Here is a 19758-nt window from a genome sequence, read left to right on the forward strand (position 1 = left end):
ATATTCCATTCCATTCTATATTATCATAACCACCAGTGACGAGGGCACTTGTGCTTAAAAGGGAGGAAGAAAAGCCCGGCCTGGAGATTCCTTCCAGAATCCTGGGCACTGTCAGAGGGAACCGTAGGGCCAGAACTCTGAACCTGAAGCAAAGGAGGCTAACAAGGGGCTAAGTCGGTGGAACTGAGGAGACGATGGTTGTTTAGCCCGGAGTTTAACAGTTCTCTAGCTCAGGACATGTCCTTAGTACTTACCATAGTTCTGCAAGAGTCACACCTGTGAAAAGGGACCATGGAAGCTGGGACAAACTCACCAGAATCAGAACAGGAAGACAGACCGTGGCGGTCCTCCTGCCTCCCCCACAGAAACCGAGACATTCGGGAGGACCTCGAGAAGCCAGCAGAGGCAGAGAACACAAAGGACTGGGGCGGGAGCTCAAGCTCTGGGAACCAAGGCGAGAGACAGGCCTCTGAGAAAGCAAACCAGGACCCAGGAGAGGAGACAAGACTTGGAAAGAGACAATAAAGGATCTGGACTTTAACCCCTGGCTGCATTTGGGGGGAGCACACTGAACTGAAACGAAGGCTGCTCCCAGAGACCCCCAGGAAAACCTTACCAGAGAATATTACATTTTGGCATCCAAGTGTGGGGCTGACACGATCCTGAGTTCAGTAAAAAAAATCTCCCTGACCCAGAAATGAGGGCGAGTACAAGAAGGAAACTTTGGAAAGGGCTAAAGGAGTATTCCACTAAAATGGGACAAAAGAAATTCCTCCACCGAAAGGAAAGTGTGTGGAAAGCTTGGTCAGACTGATTAAAAAAAACAAACAAAAAAAAAAACAAGGTTTGATTGTAACTTGGGAGCAGATCATTGAACTCTTAGAAACTGTACAGTCCACATCTCCTTGGTTCTCTAAGGAAGAAGAATTCAATCCAAAGGAGTGGAAATTAGTAGGAGAGCAACTATGTCAATTCTACAATGATAATGGACCTGACTCAATCTCCAAAGAAGCACTTAATACATACAATTTAATACAATTGGCTTTAGGAAATTATAGAAATGTTAGAATAAGGAAAAAGAAGAAAGAGCGGGGGCGGGGGGGGGAGAGTGCCCACTAAACTAGGTGAAAAGGAGGAAGATTCAGATAAGAATTCACAGCAGGAGAAATTAGATCATTCCCCTGACCTCCCTCCCTCAATTAACCCTTCATGGGTGGAGGAAGAAGGAGGAGAGGGAGGGACAGTGACACAATCAGCACCACCTGTGATGCAGCCTATGACAAGATTAGAAAAGGCACTGGTTAAGACAAAGAGAGAAGGACAGGATGTATCAGATTTACTAAATGCATACCCTGTGATTAAAGAGATTGACTCTTCAGGTCAAAAGAGGAGAAGATGCACTCTTTTTGATCTGGAAAAAATTAAGGATTTGAAAAAGGGTTGCACTCTTTATGGGGCTACATCGTCTTATGTTAAGATGTTACTAGATAATTTGTCTTATGAAATCCTAATCCCCAGTGATTGGAAATTTAGAGCAAGGACATGTTTAGAATCTGGACAAAACTTGTTGTGGCTTTCGGAGTATAGTGAACTTTGCAGAATACGAGCCCAACAAAATAGGCAAACAGGAATTAATGTACAAATAGCTTTTGACCAACTAGCTGGTGAAGGTCAGTATGGAGAGACTTCAGAATAGATTTATTATCCCATACCAGTGTATGAGCAAGTTTCTAAGGCTGCAATAAAAGCTTGGGGTTCCCTCCCAGGACAAAAAGATCGAGGGGAAGCCTTCACAAAAATAGAGCAAGGTCCCAATGAACCTTCTGCAGATTTTGTGGGACGTTTGCAAACATCTATAATAAGATAATGCAGCTACAGAAATAATGACCAGACATCTGGCTAAGAAAAATGCCAATGAGGTTTGCAAAAGAGTTATATGGGGACTAGACAAAGATGCTCCTTTAGAGGAGATCATAAGGCGCCGTGCCACAGTGGGCACAAATGCTTATTATACCCAGACTATGATAAACATGGAAAGACAGGGTCCCTCTTGGCAAAGGACTTCTAGAGAAATTCGTCAATGTTTTCGGTGTGGAAAAGTTGGACATCTGAGAGCCCAATGTAGATACAGAGATAGAATGAGAAGACAGGGTGAGACAAAACCCCAAACCCCATGTCCAAAATATAACCGAGGCTTCCACTGGGCCTCTGAATGTAGATTGACCCAGGGAAATGAGAGGCAGGGCCCGGCCCCAAGATTTTGTACAAAAGACAGGTGGGGCATGATGGCAGCTGAGTTTACACCCAGAGAATCTTTAGAAGGTCAGGACTCTGATGTGATCAATCAGCCAAAAAGCAATCAGATGGGAGAAAGGGATTACAGTTGGGGAGAATACAGGCTTTTTAAACCAACAGGGCAGTGTCCAGTGCAAACAGCTCCAAAGTAATTGCCACATGATTAGGAGAGATTTGGAAAGTGGTAAATAGAAGGGAATTAGATAGGTTAACTGCCTGGGAGAGAGGGTTTGCTTGTATTTCTACAGATGGAGAAGGAAACAGATGGATGGCAACAAGCACCTGGAAAGAGACAGAAAAGGAGAAAAACCTCAAAACAAAGGCAAAGATCTGAAAAACATCTGACACTGAAAGAGTATGGCTGACATACATATGACTTGAAAACCAGCAGGAATCATTGAACAATGGATTTCTTTTGGACTATTTCTAGGACTTATGGACATGTGTAATTCCTCATGTTGATTCCTGTTATTTGTCACATCACTACTAGCCTGTGTTACTATGTACTTATGTAATTTATGTAATTATGTGTAATACCTCTCATATTGATGGATTTATGTATACCTATTTTAAGAGTGAGCCCCTTCAGAAACCCACTAATCTGATTTGATTTCCCATTTCCTTTGGTGTTTTCATCTCCCTTCCTCAGACGTCAGGGAGGGTACGATTACCTCCTTTTATGGTGTTTTCACCCCTTTTCTGAGCAATCAGGGAAGGTGTGATCACCTCTTTTTCTGGGTTCTCACCTCCTTGAGAAGTCAGGGAGGTCACGACCCCCTATGTTCTAAAACAAAAGAAAGCGGGAGATGTTACGGGTCAGAACTTGAAACAAGGTGCTAAGTGAGTGGAATTGAGAGAGACAATGGTTGTTTAGCCTGGAGTTTAACAGTTCTCTCGTTCAGTACCTGTCCTTAGTACTTACTACAGTTTCATAAGATTCACATCTTTGATAAGAGACCATATAAGCTCAGACAAACTCAGCCGGAATCAGAATCAGTCAGAGTCCATGGCGGTCCTCCTGCCTCCCCCACAGAAACGGAGACACATTCAGGAGGACCTCGAGAAGCTTACAGAGGCAGAGAACATAAAGAACTGAGGGCGGGAGCTCAAGCTCTTGGAACCAAGGGGAGAGAGAGGCCTCTGAGAAAGCAAACCGGGACCCAGGAAAGGAGACAAGACTTGGAAAGAGACGATAAAGAACCAGGACTTTAACCCCTGGCTGCATGTGTGATGATTACTGCACTGAAACGAAGGCTGCTCCCAGAGACCCCAAGGAAACTGAAAAAAAGAATAATACATTTTAGAGAGAACATTACAGTGAACATTAGACCTTAGCCTCATATCCAGCCCATTTTACTGATGAACAAACTCGGGCCCACAGCTGTGGGGTGACTTTTGGCCTTTATTACTTGGTGGAGCTAGGATGAGGAATGCGGGTCACTGTTTAACAACAGGCTCTCTCCTTTTTTAATGTACACACGGCACGCTTTCAGGTTTGATCTGGTTGGCTTTGGGGGCCCAGAAGAACATGAGGCTTTCACAGGGAGATGCCCTAATCATAGGTCCTCCCCCTGATCTGGGATCTGACTGGCCATTGGAGAGTCAATCGTCCTCTGAAAAATCATCCCCATGACAGTGAAGGCAGACCAGGCAGTCAGAGCAAGTGTTCAGGGCCCTGAAGGATAGATGAGGATGCGGCTCCTGCCTTCTTTTGGAGAGACGGGGGGCTAGGGATGGGGAACGCTGCATACACCGTCAGTCTCAGCTCTGTTTGGATTGGTTTGCCTTAAAAGCTTGTCTTTGTCCTGGGAGGGGAAGGGGTTCCTGGCTTGGTCACGGATCCGGAGAGGACGGAGGGCAAAAATAAATAAAGCAAAACAGCCTGCGAGCCCCGAGAAGTGGGCCCGGACCCCGTTGCGCAGGTAACGGGCCAGACGCCAGCTGCGTGTGGGAGGAAGCTCACCCAGAGAGTGTCACGCTGTCCTCCCGTCTCCTTCCTGCCCTTCCTCATCTCCACCCCCAGATAGCGGCCGCTGGCTTCCTTGGCTACGGGCAGCTCTCGGAGCAAATGCAGAAGTGGGAGATTTCCCAACGGAGCCCGCCCCGCCCACACGCCTGCCCCCCCCAGGGGGGCCAATGGCAGTTCCCGAGGCCCAGGGTGACTGCTGGCTCTCCTCAGTGGGGCTCCGTGAATGGGGGAGTCGGCACCCCTTGGGGATCTGGACCTCTTTGGATGGCAGGAGCCTGTAGGCCGGCCCTCAGAATTATGTTTTTAAAGAACTGAAGGGAAGGCTACATGTCTGCGTCCTCCTGCAGAAAAGGAGGGTCAGTTCTGACCCAATTTCTGCCCACGGACTCTGGGTCATGAGTGCAGCACAAGGAGCTCCCCGAGTCCTGTGACTCTACGCTCTGGGCTCACCTTTGGCCCTGCGAGGGCCCCCATCCCCCTCTTAGGCCTCATGTCTAGGGGATGCAGAGAAAGGGCTGGTTTCCCAGGGGGCCCTTATGCTGGGGAAGCGAGCTCCCACCCGCAGGGTCCATGAACAGCAGCCTTTCAGGGGGAGCACTCCGATGGGTGGGGGGGAAGGGGACCGTGGAGGGCGGAAAGCCCCCTTTCCTCCAAGGGCTCCTCACACGGACAGAGGCTAGAGCAGGTTTGATCCCGGAAGCCCGGCCTCCGACCGTGGGAGATGAGCCAGTCTGGGTTACCAGAGGGGAGTAGGAAGGCGCCCATTCTACAGGTGGGTAAATCAGGCACAGGACAGTGTCCCTCACACGGAAGAAATGCAAAGGACTCATGGGAGTCCTTAGCGAGACGCACTCCAGTTTGCAAAGGTTTTTATCCATATTATCTTGTTTGATCTTCCATGGGCTCAGAGAAGGAGGTGCTATTATTATGCTTATTTTACAGATGAAGAAACTGAGGCAAACATTCAGTGCCTTGGTCAGGTGTTGTTCTTTTTTTCAAAAATATAATGGTTCTCTGGGAGCAGGTTTCTTGGGGAGGAATGGCCTGCAGGTCATCTGCCTCTCCTGCCTGCTGGGCATTAAGGGGGTGCTCGGTTCTCCTGAAGCCAGGCAGTGTGTGAGTGGGAAAAACAGAGGGAGGAGAGCTCTGGGCAGGTGGGCCCCAGGAGAGCGGGCACAAAAAACTGGGCACAGGAGAGCAGGCACAGGCCAGTGGGCACAGGAAAGTGGGCACAGGAGAGCAGGCACAGGAGAGTGGGTACAGGAAAGTGGGCACAGGAGAGCGGGCACAGGAGAGTGGGTACAGGAAAGTGGGCACAGGAGAGCAGGCACAAGCCAGTGGGCACAGGAGAGTGGGCACAGGAGAGCGGGCACAGGAGAGTGGGTACAGGAAAGTGGGCACAGGAGAGCAGGCACAAGCCAGTGGGCACAGGAGAGTGGGCACAGGAGAGCGGGCACAGGAGAGCAGGCACAGGCCAGTGGGCACAGGAGAGCGGGCACAGGAGAGTGGTTTCAGGAAAGTGGGCACAGGAGAGCAGGCACAGGCCAGTGGGCACAGGAGAGCGGGCACAGGAGAGTAGGTACAGGAAAGTGGGCACAGGAGAGCAGGCACAAGCCAGTGGGCACAGGAGAGCGGGCCCCAAGCAGTCAGTCCAGTGGAGCCCCCGGACCCCCTTCGCATCATGTTTCTACACACATGATGCTGAGGTGAAACAAGTCGTGGGCCCCGATTGAGAACGCCGGGGCAGCCCGTCCAGTGGACAGAGGGACAGGTCAATGACTGGGACCCGGCTCTGTTCTTAGAGGCCGGTGGGCCCGAAGTCAGAAGCCCAGAGTTGAAGTCCAGCCTCAGAGAGACTGCGTGCCTCAGTTTCCTCATCTGTAAAATGCCCTTAGTAAGAGCTCCTCCAGCCCAGGGCTGGTGTAAGGATCCAGCGAGGCAGCACGGGCGAAGTGCTTTGGGAGGTTGCTCAGCAGTTCTGCTCTATCCGGCCCAGGGGATGGGCCCGCAAGGCCCGGGGACGGGCCTTTTCTCCAATGGCCACAGACCCAGGGAGGCCATTTAGCCTCTCGGTGCCCCAGGACCATGCCCGGGGAGGGCTTTTCCACACCGGGCATTCCCTGTAGGGCCAGGACCCTGGGGCTGCTCCCCAGCTGTGCCCATTAAGTGCCTTCACGCGCCTCCCCATGAGGGGACCGTACAAAAACTGCTCCCGACTCGGGGCCTGCGAGTGCGTTTCATTGTTAAAGCCACTTTGGTAGCTCCTACTGCAGGGACACTCTGTCGGATACTCCGTTTCCTCCTGCTTTATGGCCCGGACTTTTCCCCATCTGAGGGTCTCTGGGAGGTGAGGGCTAGGGCCCCTTGAGGGTTCGAAGAAGATCCCGTGGTCAGAGTGTCCCGATGACTGCCCTCCAGCCCGCCCCCCCCCCCCGCCCCCTTTCTCCCTTTCCCCCCTTTCCCCCTTCCCCCGCCTCGGGCCCCAGGCTCTGGTCTCCCTTCCCAGAGTCCCCGGAGGGCGGCGCCCCGCAGCCCCTGCTCATCGGCGCCCTGGTGCTGGTCTTGCTGCTCATCCTCGGCGTGCTCCTGGGCAGCTACTTCTTCAGGTAGGCGGCGGCTGTGACGCGCCCCGGGGCCCGTCCGGGCTTGTGCCGATAGGATCTCGGGAGGAAATGAGGGCGCCCGGGGGCGGCCGGGGGGAGGGGGGCGGGGGGCGGAGGCTGGGCGGCGGCCGCCGGGGCTGGAGCGCTCTGCCTGCGCCCAGCCATGAACAGGAAGAGCTTCAGCCGCCTCACCTGGTGGGTTCGGGGCGCGGGGCGGGGGGCGGGGGATGCCGGCAGGTCGGGGCGCGGGCCGCGGGGCGGGGGGAGGTCGGGGCGCCGCTCCCGCGGCCCGCTGAGCGCCCGGCTCTTCTCCCCAGGTTCAGAAGGCAGAGGAAGGCGGCCGTCAGCTCCAACGACAAGAAGATCCCCAATGGCATCTTGGAGGAGCAAGGTAGGAAGCCGGGGCGGGGAGGGGGGGCAGCCGTGCTCGCGCCCCCCGCAGGGGGCTTTCTGCCTCGGTTTCCCCTGCTCGCCCTCGCTGCTCCCCTCTGGGAGCGGAAGCTCGGGCTCCCGGCCCCATTTGCCCCGATTTACAACGAGTCCGCAGCTCGGGTGCCGGATGCCCCGGGTTCAAGAGCCGCGTTCCCGCGGCTCAGTTTCCCGCTTCGCGAAGAACTCTGAGCCCTTGTGCAGGCCGGCCCTTCCCCGCCGGCACCCAGCTGGCCGGTGTTGGGGTCCAAGGTCCCGGGTTCAAAGGGCAGCCGGGTCACCCAGTGCCCGGGACGGTGCCGTCCCCAGCGAGGGGGTGGGGCAGATTCCTCCCTCTTCTAAAACCGGGCATTAAAGGCACCAGGCTGGGGGGAGGGGCTCCTCTTTGGGGACCCCGCCACTGGCCCGAGTGGGGCCCAGGCAGCCCCAGGCCCGCGGGGTTTGGTTTGTTGGGGTTTGTTTTTTAACACATTGAAAATGTGAAGAACAGCCGGGAGACCTGCAAGAGCAGTGGTTTGTGCCGGGGCCTGCGACTTCCTGTGACAGGGATCTCACCCCAAACTAACAAGCACAGGCCCCAGGCCAGGGAGAGAGCCAGGGCCCAGGGCCCCAGAGACCCAGAGAGCCAGGGACAGGGACTCAGAGACCCAGGGACCTAGAGAGCCAGGGACCCAGAGAGCCAGGGACCTAGAGATCCAGGGACAGGGACTTAGAGAGCCAGGGACCTAGAGATCCAGAGAGCCAGGGACCCAGAGATCCAGGGACAGGGACTTAGAGACCCAGGGACCCAGAGATCCAGGGACAGGGACTTAGAGAGCCAGGGACCTAGAGATCCAGAGAGCCAGGGACAGGGACTTAGAGACCCAGGGACCTAGAGAGCCAGAGACCCAGGGACCCAGAGAGCCAGAGATCCAGGGACAGGGACTTAGAGAGCCAGGGACCTAGAGATCCAGAGAGCCAGGGACCCAGAGAGCCAGGGACCCAGAGAGCCAGGGACCTAGAGAGCCAGGGACCCAGAGATCCAGAGAGCCAGGGACCCAGAGATCCAGAGACCCAGGGACCCAGAGATCCAGAGATGCAGGGACCCAGAGACCCAAGGATCCAGAGATCCAGGGAGCCAGAGATCCAGGGACCCAGAGATCCAGAGACCCAGGGATCTAGTCTCCCCCCCCCCCAGGGCCTCCTCTCTTGCTGGGGGCCGTGACTAAGTGGGACATGTCACTGAACTGAAACCGGCTGCACCATCCTTGGGCGGGGGGAGGGGGGGAGTCTGGAGCAGCTTCCCCTAAAATCCCAGTGCCAGGCCGGGGGATGATGTGGCCTGCCTGTGCTTGTCTCCATGGGAGCCCTCCGGAGGAGAAGGGGAGGGGGGAGAGGGGAGAGGAAGGGGGGAGCAGAAGCAGGGGAGGGGGAGGATGAGAAGGGGGGAGAGGCAGGGAGAGGAGGGGAAGGGGGGCTGCCCCAGCTCTCCCCAGCTCCCCTCTCCAGGCCTTTGGCATCCGGCCTGAGCCGGCTCTTCTTCCGAGGGGCCTCGAGGGTTTTCCGCAGTTTTCCTCCGCCCACCCCGCCCCCTTTCTTAGCTCCCACGGCTTGAGCCCTGGGGGCCGGGACTCAAAGCCTCTCTCAAAGTCCCTGTCCCGCGGCCTGGGAGAAGCGCCGGGCAGACTCATTTACAAAACTGGAGCCGTCTGAACAAGGGGCGTCGGGAGCGCTGGGTCCGGGCGCGAGGGCCTGGCTCGCCGCTGTGACCCTGGGCCCCTGGGCCTCGGGACGCCGACCCCCGAGTTCATTGGCTGCCGCTGGGGGGGGGGGGCGGCCTTCCTGCAGGCGGGGGCCATTCTCATTTAGGGAATGGCAGAGAGAAGGGAAACTTCCTGCCGGGCGCTCTCAGTTTCCTCCTGTCGAGGGAGGGGGTTGGGTGCTGTGGCCTCCGATCTGTGGGCCCAGGGCCTGCACAAACCAGCCGGGCGCTTCTGTAAGGGGGGGGGGGGAGGCCGGGGTCCGCACCCGAGAGCTCCCCGTGCGCCCATTTGGCGGATGAGGAGCCCGCGGGAGCCCCGGGTGCTGGGACCGGTTGGATGGCCCCGGCTTCGCAGAGGGGGACTGAAGCCCGCCGACGCGGCCCTCCCCTCCCCCCCCAGAGCAGCAAAGAGTGATGCTCCTGAGCCGCTCGCCGTCGGGGCCCAAGAAGTACTTCCCCATCCCCGTGGAGCACCTGGAGGACGAGATCCGCCTGCGCTCCGCCGACGACTGCAAGAGGTTCCGCGAAGAGTTCAACGTGAGTGCCCGGGGCCAGACCCGCGAAGGGGGCTCGCGGCCAATTGGGGAGGCTCGAGGAGGGGAGTCGGGGGCTGCCCCCAGAGCAGAGCCGAGATCTGAACTCGGCTCCTGCCCCGGCGTCAGGGCGCGCTGACCCCTGAGCTCCTGGGGAGAGGGAGCTTCCATTCTTTAGACTCATACACCGGCGCCCAGCCGGCACACAGTAGGGACTCAGTTACCCGGTGTCCATGGAGCAAGGGGGGCCACCCACGCAGCCGGCACACAGTAGGGACTCAGTTACCCGGGTCCATGGAGCAAGGGGGGCCACGCACCCAGCCCGACGCCCTCGGAAAAAGCAGGGAGCTCAGAGAGGGCGAGAAACGCCCCCAGCCCACACAGGTCCAGCCCAGACTGGAAGCCAGGCCCCCTGACGCCCAGGCCCCTTTCCACCCTCCACTGCCTCTCACCGGCGTTAGTGCTCAGGGCCCGTGATCCAAACATCTCCCAGAATCCCTGCGCCCCCTCCGCCCGTCTGTCAGAACCCCCAGGGCAGAGCTCCCGCCTTCGGCCCCATATTGGCCAAATGGAGCCACGGGCTGGTTCCCAAAGGAGGCTCTGGGGGCAAGCCAGCAAGCACTTATGAAGCCCTTACTGTATGCAGGCACTGTGATAGACTGCCCTGCGGGGCCGGCAAGGTGGGGGTCCCATGGGGAAGTGGGGATCTCGGCTGGGTCAGCCCAGAAGCCCACGGGCAGGCAGCCAGACTCGGTGCCCGTCTCCCCCAGTGCCTGTTCTTCCAGGGCTCTTCCCTCTAGGTAGGAGCAGAACTCTTACTTTTGGGACCTCAGAACTGGCCTCTGGGCACTTCTGGGGTCCCTCAGGGTGCAACAGGTAGAGCAGGAAGGAGCCCCCCGGCCCACGTGCCCTGTCTGGGAGGAAACTGAGACCCAATGCCCTTGCCCAGGCTCACCCTGTGTGAACTCGTGCCCACTGACTCCCAGTCCAGCCTGCTCTTCCCTGACCCCCATCCTGCCCGTGGGCATCGCTGCCTCCCATCCTGCCCAGGGGCAGCGATGCCCCCCATCCTGCCCGTGGGCATCACTTCCCCCCATCCTGCCCGTGGGCATCACTTCCCCCCATCCTGCCCATGGGCATCGCTGCCCCCCATCCTGCCCGTGGGTATCGCTGCCTCCCATCCTGCCCATGGGCATTACTTCCCCCCATCCTGCCCGTGGGCATCGCTGCCCCCCATCCTGCCCGTGGGCATCACTTCCCCCCATCCTGCCCTGTGGGTATCACTGCCTCCCATCCTGCCCATGGGCATTACTTCCCCCCATCCTGCCCGTGGGCATCACTGCCTCCCATCCTACCCGTGGGCATCACTGCCCCCCATCCTGCCCATGGGCATCACTGCCCCCCATCCTGCCCGTGGGCATTACTTCCCCCCATCCTGCCCGTGGGCATCACTTCCCCCCATCCTGCCGTGGGCATCACTGCCTCCCATCCTGCCCGTGGGCATCGCTTCCCCCCATCCTGCCCGTGGGCATCGCTGCCTCCCATCCTACCCGTGGGCATTACTTCCCCCCATCCTGCCTGTGGGCATCGCTGCCCCCCATCCTGCCCGTGGGCATCACTTCCCCCCATCCTGCCCGTGGGCATCACTTCCCCCCATCCTGCCCGTGGGCATCGCTGCCCCCATCCTGCCCGTGGGCATCGCTGCCCCCATCCTGCCCGTGGGCATCACTGCCTCCCATCCTGCCCGTGGGCATCGCTGCCTCCCATCCTGCCCGTGGGCACCTATCTGTGGCAGACACAGTGATGGCTTTCATCTATAGCTCCATAATTAAATATAATTCCTAGAGTGACAGATTTATCATTACTTCCCACATTTTATTTTTAATAATAACAATAATTAGCATTTATAAGTCGCTTCCTGTGTGCCTGGCCCTGTGCTAAGGGCTTTAGAGGAAATTCTCTCATTTGATCCTCACAACACCCCTGGGAGGGAGGGGCTGTATTATCCCCATTTTATAGATAAGGAAACCGAGGCAGAGTTGAGGGCCCCAGAGCCGGCGAGCACCGAGGACAGGCATTCATCCTTCTTCGTGGCCCTGGCCGGGGCTCTGCCCGCCGTGCCTGTGGCGCGGCTTTATAGACAGTCACAAGCCAGAGCGGGGCTCCAAGGGGCTTTTCGGGAGTCAGTCAGCGAACCTTTGGTACCCGTCCCTCCGGGCTGGGCTGAGACTGGGCAAAGAGCTTCCGTTCCAGCGTCCGTGAGGGGCTGCGGGCGGCCGGAGGGAAGGCGGCCTCGGGGGGCAGCTGGGGGGGCCTGGGGGTCCAGGCTAACTCCGCCCTCTCTCTGCAGTCCCTGCCTTCGGGACACACCCAGGGAACGTTTGAAATGGCCAACAAGGAAGAGAACCGGGAAAAGAACCGCTACCCCAACATCCTGCCCAGTGAGTGTCTGGGCCGCTCTCCCCTCGTGGGGCCGGCCCCCGGCTCCCCTCCCCCCCAGGGCAGGACGTCTGCCACGGCCAGATAGCAGCCCTCGGAGAACGAGCTCGCCTTCCTGGAATCCCCGGCCGGGGGCCCGGCGCTGGGGCGGGGACGGCCCGGCTGCCGCCCGGGAGCTTCCCTCGGGAGGCCCCATCTGGGGTCCGGAGACTCCCCGGCCTCAGCCCTGCCGGGGACCTGCCTCCCCGGCCTCCACCGTGGCCTCTGCCCCAGCCTCCCTCCAGCTCCCAGGGGTCTGCGGGTCCCATCCGAGCCTGGGGGCAGAGGGAGGGAAGAGGGGGCTTCCGGGAGGAGCCTCTCTTGGGGCCCGAGGTTAGCTCTCAGCCCCTGGGCCAAAGGCCGGAGCCGAGTCTGCGTCCGGAGCCAGGCCCACCCTGAAAGGGTCCCTCACGTGGCCCCTTCCCGGGCCGGCCCCGACGGCTTCTGGGTCTCTGCGGCTCCCCCAAGAAGGCTCTCCCAAGAAGGGATCCCCAGCCCCCGAGAAAGGATCCCCGGCCCCTGAGAAAGGATCCCCAGCCCCCGAGAAAGGATCCCCAGCCCCTGAGAAAGGATCCCCAGCCCCTGGAGAAGGGATCCCCATTCCCCGAGAAGGGATCCCCGTTCCCGAGAAGGGATCCCCGTTCCCGAGAAGGGATCCCCGTTCCCCGAGAAGGGATCCCCGGCCCCCGAGAAGGGATCCCCGGCCCCCGAGAAGGGATCCCCGTTCCCGAGAAGGGATCCTCGGCCCCCGAGAAGGGATCCCCGGTCCCCGAGAAGGGATCCCCGGCCCCCGAGAAGGGATCCCCGGCCCCTGAGAAGGGTTCCCGTTCTGGACTTCAGTCCGAAGCCCCGGTGACTCAGGGCCCCCAGAACTGGATGCCCTCCCCGGGGACTCCCCTTGCTCGGGTCAGTGAGGGGGCTGCAGGCTTCCCCCGGAGGTCCCGGGCGGGCGCGGCTGGATTGGCCGGGGGGCGCCCCCTGCTGACGCTCCCTTTCTCTCCGTGCAGACGACCACTCCAGGGTGATTCTCAGCCAGGTGGACGGGATCCCGTGCTCGGACTACATCAACGCTTCCTACATCGACGTAAGCTGGCTTTCTCCCTTTGGGCCGCCCGTGGCTGGCAGGGGCCCAGCGGGCGCAGGGTCGGCCTCCGGGGTCGGCTCCCTCAGGCTCCCAGAGTCCCCGGGCCCGGAAGGTGTGGTGGGGGGGCCCTGGGTCGCGTGAAGCCCCCGCCCGGGCTCGCCCGCCCTCCTGACGGGCACTGGCCCCCCAGTCACCAGCCCCGGTTTCTTTCCTCAGGGCTACAAAGAGAAGAACAAGTTCATCGCTGCTCAAGGTAAAGCGTTCGCCCCCCTCCCTTCTGCCCCTTTGCTCCCTTCTCTGGGGAGGGAACAACAGCGTGGGCTTCCCCATTAGCCTGCAGGGGGAGTGTTCCCTGTGGGTGCTCGGGCCTAGGACAGGCGGGCACAGGCGGGCAGGTCCTCAGCACGGGTGGGCACAGACTGGCAGAGTGGGGTCCAGGCTGAGGGAGCACTCATTTGGAGTCAGGCTGGGGGAGCACTCATTTGGGGGGCTGGGCTGAGGGAGCACTCATTTGGAGTCAGGCTGGGGGAGCACTCATTTGGGGGGCTGGGCTGAGGGAGCACTCATTTGGGGGGCTGGGCTGAGGGAGCACTCATTTGGAGTCCTCAGGCTGGGGGAGCACTCCTTTGGGGGCTGGGCTGAGGGAGCACTCATTTGGAGTCCTCAGGCTGGGGGAGCACTCCTTTGGGGGCTGGGCTGAGGGAGCACTCATTTGGGGGCTGGGCTGAGGGAGCACTCATTTGGAGTCCTCAGGCTGGGGGAGCACTCCTTTGGGGGCTGGGCTGAGGGAGCACTCATTTGGAGTCCTCAGGCTGGGGGAGCACTCCTTTGGGGGCTGGGCCAGGGAGGCACCTATTTGGGGTCCTCAGGCTGACCGGGGCCTCCCTCCCCTCCGCAGGCCCCAAACAAGAGACGGTCAATGACTTCTGGAGGATGATCTGGGAGCAGAAGTCGGCCACCATCGTCATGCTGACCAACTTGAAAGAAAGGAAAGAGGTGAGGGCTCGGGGCGCCTCTGCTGCTGGGGACGCCCGCTCTAACCACTTCCCTTTCCTCCCTCCCTCCCGCCCGGGTGACTAATGCCGAGGTTCCCCCCTCCCCCCAGTGCTGAGGAGGGAAAGGCCTGGTCAGGGCTCAGCTGACCTGAGGGGGCTTTTCTGGGGGAGCCATGGGGGGAGGGGACAGTGAGTGATGAAGCTCCTCCTCTCCAGGGGGGGCGCCAGGCCTTGGGTACCGAGGCTTGTGGGGGGGCAGCGGAGACAAGAAGGGGTGAGGTGGGGAGATGCTGCCCCCCGCGGGGGAGGGGGAGGGGAGGGGCAGGGAGGGGCCCCAGCATCCCATGAGTCTGGGCCTGAAGGGCCCATGGGAGGGAGGGGGGGGTCAAGGCCCCCATTTTATGGAGAAAGAGATGGAGGAAGAGGGGCTCCGGTCACCGGGAGGAGGGGAGCCAGGTCCCAGCGCCCTGTTCTGTGGGGTCTGTTGAACTCTGCCTGGCCGTCAGCTGGCCTTTATTAAGCGCCTACTGTGTGCCAGGCACGTGGTAAACATTTATAAACTTTCTCAAGCGGGTTTGCCGGGTCTGTCCTGGCTCCCCACAGGCGGCGCGTGCTCCCCAATTGTCCCTTCCGCTGTCCCTGGCCCCTGAGGTGGCTCTGCCCAGGGGCTCAGCAGGAAGGGCCCTGGGGAAGCTCCTGGGGCTCCTGGGTTTCCAGAGGGTCCCGTCCCCCATAAAACGTTCCTGCCCAGGAGCCTCTTCCTTGTCAGGAGGAACTTGGAACTATGGGCTCCCATTTAGGCATCTGCAGAAGGGGCTGCTCAGGCTCTGATCCTCACAGAGCGATAGGGACCAGGAGCTGCTGGGGGCCATTGGCTGGGGGGCTGGGCGGGGGCGGGGGCTCCCTGTGTCTGTGGGCGCTCAGCTTCCTGAGGCCACGGCTCCCTGTCCTCAGTCCCAAGCGCCCCGGGCGGGCTAAGGGCTTCTCGGCCCTCTGGGGCTGGCCCTCGGGAAGCGCATTTCCAGAAGCCCCCGAAAGGGTCATTCCCCTGGCCCAGCAGCGCGGGACACCAAGGAAGGGGAAGCGATCCCTGGCCAGGGGGCCGCGGGGAGACGCCGGGGCCGGGACTGGGGCGGGGGTGGCGGGGAATCCCCACAGAAGAGACTGGGGAGGACTCATCCCCGACGGGACTGAGAGGACTCATCGGTGGAGGGTAGGAGGGGGGGGGAACATCCCCAGGAGCCGGCCGCCCAATGGACCCGAGGCTGCTGTAAGCGCGGGCTCGAAGGTGACGGGACCCAAAGCCGGTGCTCAGAGCCCTCCTTCAGAAGTGGGGCCGTTCTGCGCCCCCCCAACCTTTCTGAGAACTCTTAGGGCATTGGGAAGCCTGACTGAGCGAGCCCACCCCCACCCCCCAGCTCTGCAGACGGCTTCAGGCTCACTGGGCCAGACCCAGGGCCGTGTTCTTCCTCCCACCCTCCCCCCTGACTCACCGCCCCGCCTCCTGACTCGCCCTCCCCCCCCTTGCCCTTTCTCTCGGAGATTAATCATTTCTACCCAAATCCTTCCTCCGAGTTCCTGTTTCTGATTGGAAGCCGCCCCCAGGGCCAAGGTTGTGAAATCCCGCCCTATCGGTCAGAAAAGGAGGCCCTGGGTTAGCCCCCGCCCCCACCTTGGGGGCCATTTCCTGAAAAAGGGCAAGTGTCAGGTCCCCGATTGTTTCATGAATGGGGGGGGGGCGGCGCATCTCATCCTCCGGCCCTTTAGCGCTTGGAGGGCTCGGACCAGGCTGGCGCAGACCCTCTGAAGACCCTCGGCCTCAGTTTCCCCATCTGCGCCTGGGAGGTTCTGCCTTCCGGGGCTCCAAATGCGAGGACTCGGGGTCCTGAATGGTTTCAGCCCCGTCCGGGGGGGAGTAGGGTGGGGGTCATCAGAAAACGCAGCGGGAGGCGGCCCGGGAGCTTGGGGACCAAGGAGGGGGCGGGGCAGAGCCCGGGGACTCCATGCGGAGGAGTCCCGTGGGGGGCGACCCCAGCAATGGGGGGTACGCGGTGGGGGCCTCGGGGTACAGAGGGAGGGGGGAGGGCACTGAGTCCATACCGGTTGGGTCTCCTCCCGGAGGCTATTTTAGGGGAGACTGGCTCCCCGGTGCCACATCAGCCCCTTCTCTCTGCACTCCTCCGTAGCCATGAAATGGTTTCTGCTTTGGTCTTAACTTTTCATCTGGGAACTTCCCGGGTCCGGAGCCGGTTTCTCCTGGAAAACATTCTCCCATTGGACCCCCCCCCCACTCCACTCCCTCCCCTTTCAGCATCCAGTACAATCTGCTTTGGGGGAGGCCCGCGGGTCCAATGGAAAGAGGCAGCAGGACCCAGTCACGGGCCTCGGGGTCTGCGGAGGGATCCCGGCTGGGGCAGGCCCAAGCACCGGGGAGGGAGGGCTGGCAGCCGTGGTCCGAAGGGCTAGAAGGTGATGGCTGGAGGGGAGGGACCCGATGGCTGGAGGGAGGGGCCGGAGGGAGCCAGGCCCGGGAGGGCAGGATTGCCCTTTGCTGCTGTCCCAGCGGCCATGAGGAGAGTTGTGCGGATCCCCTTTTGGTCCGAGGCGCAGCTCCCTTGGGAAAGGATTCACGACCCCAAAATGTTAGTGGCAAAAAGGAAGTTTTATTGGCTTTGCTGGGAAGACTGACTTCCGTAGGGCAAAGTCCTGTTAGGGAAATGGAGGCTGGCACTGAGAAGAGAGTCCTGGTAGGCAGCTAAGCTCTACTCCAGACATTCTGCAAAAATCTAGAGTTTAGAATTGCCTTTTATCGGAGTCTGAGGCTCAAGTGGAAAAGAAAGCCCGAGTGGCCAGGCCCGGGTCCTTATCAATAGCAGACCCAGATCTCCCCGTCACTTTGAAGGCTTGAAAGAATTCAGAATTTCCTGAAAAGGGTCGACGTCCCCAAAAGATCTGGGGGGGGGGCGGGGATTTGCCTCAGAAAAGCCCAGCCTGGGAGACCAGGAATCTCCCTTCTTTTACAGATCAGAAGGGGACACAATTTCAGAGTGATCATTTTACAGATTAAAGGGAACACAGTTTTGCCCCCCCCTTCCCCCTCACCTTCTGCTGCTTCTTGGTCTTCTATCTCATTCGAAACTCGGGTCCTATCTGTGCCTAGAAAAAGGAACGATTTACTACATGGCGTGTGCTAGAAAGAGCCCCTGTTGAGGACCTTCCGATTAGAAGCCCCTTCTGCTTGGCAGACTGCAGCCCTCCCTTGGGACTGAGCCCCCCGCCCGCTTCTTCACCAATTCCTAACATCTCCTTCAATCCAACAGTTCTTTTAAAAATATATTTTTATCTCATTAAAGATTCCCCCGTTGCATTTTTTCAATTTAACATTCATTTTTTAAAAATTTGACTTCCAAATTCCCTTCTCTCCCTTTAAGAAGGCGAGCAACATGTTATCGATTCTCCACGTAAAGAGTCGTGCAAAACATCTCTCTGCATAGTCATGTTGCAAAAGGAAATACGAAAAAGCAAGAAAAATAAAGCCAGCAATTTTTTTTTCCATATTTATGTATTGGCTTTCAGTGAACCTTTTTTTTTTTTAGCCAATATATTTTATTTTATTTTTTTAAATAACTTTTTATTGACAGAACACACGCCAGGGTAATTTTTTACAACATTATCCCTTGCACTCGCGTCTGTTCCGATTTTTCCCCTCCCTCCCTCCACTCCCTCCCCCAGATGGCAAGCAGTCCTTTACATGTTAAATAGGTTACAGTATATCCTAGATACAATGTATGTTTGCAGAACCGAGCAGTTCTCTTGTTGCACAGGGAGAATTGGATTCAGAAGGTAGAAATAACCCGGGAAGAAAAACAAAAACGCAAGCAGTTTATATTCATTTCCCAGTATTCTTTCTCTGGGTATAGCTGCTTCTGTCCATCTTTGATCAATTAAGGCTCTCTTTATTGAAGAGATCCACTTCCATCAGAATACATCCTCAAACAGTCTCGTTGTTGAGGTATATAATGATCTGCTGGTTCTGCTCATTTCACTCAGCATCAGTTCATGTAAGTCTCGCCAGTCCTCTCTGGATGTGTCCTGGCTAGCAATTATTTTTAAAGCAGCTTTTACATGCAAGGTCCTGAGCTGGGACAGGGCCTAAGTGGCCAAAATCTGCCAAGGGAAGGCCCGACTTACACAAAGCCTTAAACACAGCCGGTCTGAGGAAGGAGGAAGTGCCGAGAACAAATGGGAAGCAGGGTGAGCTTCTGGTAGGAAGCAGCCCCCAGCTGAGGGCCAGAGACAGTCAGACACAACCAGCAATATTTGGTACTTGCTCAGGTGTGAGGGATCAAGGAGAGGAAAGTCCACATCGACCCCGTGGGCCGGTGGGGACTCGGCCAAATGATTTCCCCTTCTTCGCCCCCGGCCTCCTCAGAAAGGGGAAGGCTGGAGCAGGTCGTTTCCAAGGCCCCTCTCAGATTTAAGTTCTACAGTCATTGGCAAGGACGCCGGTACCAGTCCTTCTTTGGGCGGAGACATTATTGATTGTGGGGATTCAGGGAAAAAGCCGGGATGTTCCCTTGTCCCAGCTCTCACCTCTCAGAAGGACCTCACTGAGATTTCTCTGATTGTTCCTCCGCATGGGTGTGTTTATGAATGTATTTTGTATGTGTGTGAGTGTGTGTGTGTGATTGTGTGTGAGTGACTGTGATTGTGTGTGTGTGTGAGTGTGAGTGCATGTGAGTGTGAGTATGTGTGTGTGAGTGTGAGTTTGTGCAGGCAGGAGTCACCGACCTGCTAACCCCTCCTGCTTGTTCTTCCAGGAGAAGTGCCATCAGTACTGGCCGGACCAGGGATGCTGGATGTATGGAAACATCCGGGTCTCGGTGGAAGACTGCATCGTCCTGGTGGACTACACCATCCGGAAGTTTTGCATCCAGTCGGTGAGCACGGCTCCCTGTGATCGGGGGTTCTGCGCCCTGCCAGGCTTTTTTTCCCCAAAACGGAGGCCTGGGAGCTTCTTAGGGCCAACCCTCAGCCTCCGGAGAAATAATCAGCCTGAAGCCGTTCTGTTCCTCCTCTCTCTGTCTGCTCCCCTCCACGTCCGGCCGTCCATCCGCCCCTTTCCCCCCCCACCCCGACACTTCTCCACTTGCTTTTTCTGGCCCGTCCTTGGTGGGAAATCCAGATGTGGGCATTGCCCAGGACAGGAGGAAGCTAGCGGACCCTGAGTGCACCTGAGGGCTTGTCTAAGAACAAGAGGCCTCTGGCCATTCTGACCCAGGGCTTCCCCTCTAGAAAATGGGGCGCTGCCGAGGGTCCTTTTGGGTCTGTGTTTAGGACGGCGCTGCGGGTAACAGGTGGCAGCCGCTCTCTTGTTTCCTGTGTCCAGTGGGAAATCTGGTCGAGTGTCCTAATCAGTCATTTAACAAGCGTTTATTCAGGGCCTCGTATGTGCCAGGCGCTGGGGATAATGATGATGGTGCCTTATAGTTCCTCAGGTGCTTTAATTATATCATTTCAGTTGAGTGTGGCAACAGTCCTGCAGGGTGGGCACTAGAGGTGTTATTATCCCCATTTTACAGGTGAGAAACTTGAGTCTCAAAAAAGTCAAGGGTCTTTGAACCCCGGACA

General features: G+C 58.5%; 1 protein-coding gene across 4 annotated transcripts in view; it reads left to right on the forward strand.

Annotated features, from left to right (window-relative positions):
• Window positions 1-19758, forward strand: part of PTPRE (protein tyrosine phosphatase receptor type E) — a 148256-nt gene that overhangs the window by 107330 nt on the left and 21168 nt on the right. For 3 of the 4 annotated variants that reach the window (XM_051982712.1, XM_051982713.1, XM_051982714.1), the window contains exons 4-11: window positions 6771-6870; window positions 7185-7258; window positions 9438-9574; window positions 11921-12011; window positions 13056-13132; window positions 13349-13385; window positions 14031-14128; window positions 18948-19067. In XM_051982712.1, coding sequence (XP_051838672.1) covers window positions 6771-6870; window positions 7185-7258; window positions 9438-9574; window positions 11921-12011; window positions 13056-13132; window positions 13349-13385; window positions 14031-14128; window positions 18948-19067 — 734 coding nt within the window. Of the gene's footprint in view, window positions 1-6770; window positions 6871-6990; window positions 7063-7184; window positions 7259-9437; window positions 9575-11920; window positions 12012-13055; window positions 13133-13348; window positions 13386-14030; window positions 14129-18947; window positions 19068-19758 lie in introns of those variants that run through there. The other variant, XM_051982715.1, reaches the window with a different exon arrangement.

The sequence above is a fragment of the Antechinus flavipes genome, chromosome 2 (assembly GCF_016432865.1).
Source record: "Antechinus flavipes isolate AdamAnt ecotype Samford, QLD, Australia chromosome 2, AdamAnt_v2, whole genome shotgun sequence".
Classification (NCBI taxonomy): domain Eukaryota; kingdom Metazoa; phylum Chordata; class Mammalia; order Dasyuromorphia; family Dasyuridae; genus Antechinus; species Antechinus flavipes.